This window comes from Raphanus sativus, unplaced genomic scaffold (assembly GCF_000801105.2).
Source record: "Raphanus sativus cultivar WK10039 unplaced genomic scaffold, ASM80110v3 Scaffold3250, whole genome shotgun sequence".
NCBI lineage: Eukaryota > Viridiplantae > Streptophyta > Magnoliopsida > Brassicales > Brassicaceae > Raphanus > Raphanus sativus.
Genome location: NW_026618556.1, coordinates 8,787 through 11,709, shown reverse-complemented (window position 1 = coordinate 11,709; position 2,923 = coordinate 8,787). Strand labels below are relative to the sequence as shown.

The following is a 2,923-nucleotide window of genomic DNA, read 5'->3' as shown; positions in this document are numbered from 1 at the left end:
GTGCTGGAGCATGGAATGAATGTTGAAGAAGCTTCTGGATGGTAAATAATCTCTCCTGGTCGCCAAGTCTTGGTTTGGCAAAGATTGAACCGGTGAGACTCCAAATAAGGCAGGTGCAGAACTGGTTTGACCGGTTTTGGAGATTGGACCATAACTTCAGATTTCTGTGGACTTTTCTCTTCATTCTTGGCTTTCTGGAAAGCTAAGAGATTCTTCTTGAAGTTCATGATTTGGTTTGGGTCAGAACACTTCGTCGTTGGGCTTGAAACATCTTCTAAACTCGGATACTCGCAGGTGGATGGGCTGGGGAACCTCCGGTTTGTAAAATTCATATCTTCCTGGTATGAGTAGCTTTTGGGATGCTTCCAATTGTGCTTGTCTCCTTGTTGAGTGTAGAACGCCTGAAAATTGGTCTCGTGTCTAAATTCCTCCGGGTTGATGAGATACAATGTCTTCACTGAACACATATCCTGGTTGGTCCGGTTTGGAAAGACTTCTTCTTCTTTTGGAAAGGCTTCCTGTTTAGGAAGGACTTCGTCGTCTTCTGGAAAGGTTTCCTGTTTAGGACGGACTTCTTCTTCATCTGGAAGGGCTTCTTGAACTCCGGTTCATCTACTGGTTTGATGAGCTCATCATACCCTCCCCCTTGAAAAAGTTTCGACCTCGAAACTGTATAACCTGTTGCATCAAGATAGAGCAAGTCAGGTTTCATCCTCCTTTGAGATTCTAGGGCCTTACCTTGGTATTTGATCGGTTTGATCTTTGATGGCACATCTGGTGGCTCTCCTTTGAGTAGGAACGACAAGACTACTCCTATCTTGTGTTCTGGCACTCTGGTTCGTGTTGTTTTATTTTCTGGACCTTTTAGAATCAAGATGTTGCTGGTGACAACTTCTTGTTTTCTTTTGTCATGTAAACACCTTGTAATCTCCTTGTGTTGTTCATCCATGTGATCACTTGCTTCTGTTCCTGAAATAAATCCAACACTTTTGCAAGGAAACAAGTGCATTATATCTGGGTTTGAAAATTTATAAATAAGAGAATTTAAATTCAGATTTACCCAAATAGTTTCAGACAGTTGAAGAATGATTTGCTCTTTGGCAGCATGTGTGCTTTGGATGGTTCTTGAAACTTCTTCAACGTTTTGTGGACAAGTCAGGTGCTTTCCATGGCTTTCTTTCAACCTCTCAGCATTGTTTGGCTGTTCATCTTCTTGCCTTATACCTGGATCAAAACTCTTTGGCAAAGACAAGTGCATAAATCCAGAATTTGAAAGTTCTAAAGGAACAAGACTATCACTTTTTGTTGGCTCTGTTTTTAAGTCAAGTGATGTAGTTCCTAATAATTTTCTAGATGGGCAATTTACAGCAAAGTGTCCTCTTTTATGACATCTATAACATGTCTGATCTTTTAAATGTTTTGAGTTAGAAGACTTACTTGGTTTGGCTGTTGCTGGTCGTCCTTGTGAGGCTTCACAGATTGGAGTTTTAGCTGCAACTTCAGTGGGTTGCTCTCTAATGATCTGTCTTTGCTCGTTTTCTTCTTGGGTACTTGTAAAAATTTCTTCGCTCCTGGACATTTACCTTGTACCTTTAGAGCTTGCAGTGAACCCTGGTGTGAAATCTTCTCTTGCTTGTAAATCTTTTTATTCACAGCCTTAGGTTCCTTAGGTTTAACCCTTGAGGTTGATCTGACTGCCATAATCAATCTATCTGGCTCAGCATAATTCTCGTCTTCAGATTCTTGGTTGATCTCAGCATCTTCAACAAGTTCCTTATGTATAAATCTCTTCATCTCTTCCCAAGAATATTCTGGTAAACCAAACTCAAGCCTTAGAGAAGTATCTTGTGCCCAATGCCTATAAGCATTCTTGGTTAGAGTTTCTTCAGCATACATTGTCTTTTCCTTCTCTGGAATGTTGTTGGCTTGGAACCAATCCTCCATATCTTTCTCCCATCTGAAGTAGTCTTCTGCCCCTTGGTTATATCCTGAAAACGTGATGTATCTTGGCTCATACTCATCATCATCATCTCTTCCAGCCTCACTTAAGACTTCATTCTCTTTGGAATAATCTTGATGACTTTCCGGCTCATCTCCATATCTTACTTCAGAGTAGTCTAAACTGACTTGAGCATCAGTTTCACCTTGGTGATCATCCTCTTGATCAGAATATGGTGTCTCACACCATGGCCTCTCTTCAATGTAAGACTCCTCATGTTCTGAGTCATAATCAAAGCCATCTTCTTGATAAACCTCTTCTGCTTCAGCCTCTTCATTGAGACAATCTTCTGTTTCTACTCCATGAATCTCCTCTTCATGCTGGTTGTGTCCTTCTAGGCTGATCTCCGATCCAGTTTCCTCTTGATACAACTCGCCCTCATGGTTATCTCTCTGGTCAGCTTCTTCTCTAGACCAATCAATGGAGTTAATCTCATGCTGGTAAAGGTCTGGTGGTTCTGGTTCCTTTTCTGAGCCAGTCTCCTCAGCAAACTCTTCTTCCTCCATACTGATTTCAGAATCAGTTTCTCCTTCCCATGAGTTGTAGTCAGATTCTCCACCTCCACTCCAAGAGTGGTTTTCTTCTTCACCCCAATCAATCTCTGAGGTGTTAAGATCACTTTCTCCATCTTCTTCCTCCATGGTTGCCTCTGGTTTTCTCCTTGAAAAGAGAGAAAACGATTAAGTGTGTTGCAAACAATAAGGAAATAAAAATATGGAAAATTCACTTTTTAATTAACTTTTTTTTTTTCAATACTATAACAATGCAGCACGAAATATATAAAATAAAACAAGAAATTTAACTTTTTATTTTGGTTTTCAAATTTATAGAAACAAAGAACAATATTTTTTTTTTATATGCAAGCAAACCGAAAAAGGAAACTAGGAAATAAACTAAATGAAAAAAAATTAAATATGGCAATGG

The 2,923-nt window shown here is 39.7% G+C and overlaps 1 protein-coding gene across 1 annotated transcript; it reads right to left on the bottom strand.

Annotated features, from left to right (window-relative positions):
• Window positions 1–870: 870 nt before the first annotated feature.
• Window positions 871–2,640, bottom strand: LOC130506448 (uncharacterized). Its single transcript, XM_057001096.1, has 3 exons — window positions 1,438–2,640; window positions 1,061–1,237; window positions 871–969 (listed from the first exon to the last, which is right to left on the bottom strand). Exons 1-3 carry the CDS (start codon window positions 2,638–2,640, stop codon window positions 871–873), a joined length of 1,479 nt encoding a protein of 492 aa, XP_056857076.1.
• Between the last annotated feature and the right edge of the window lie 283 nt (window positions 2,641–2,923).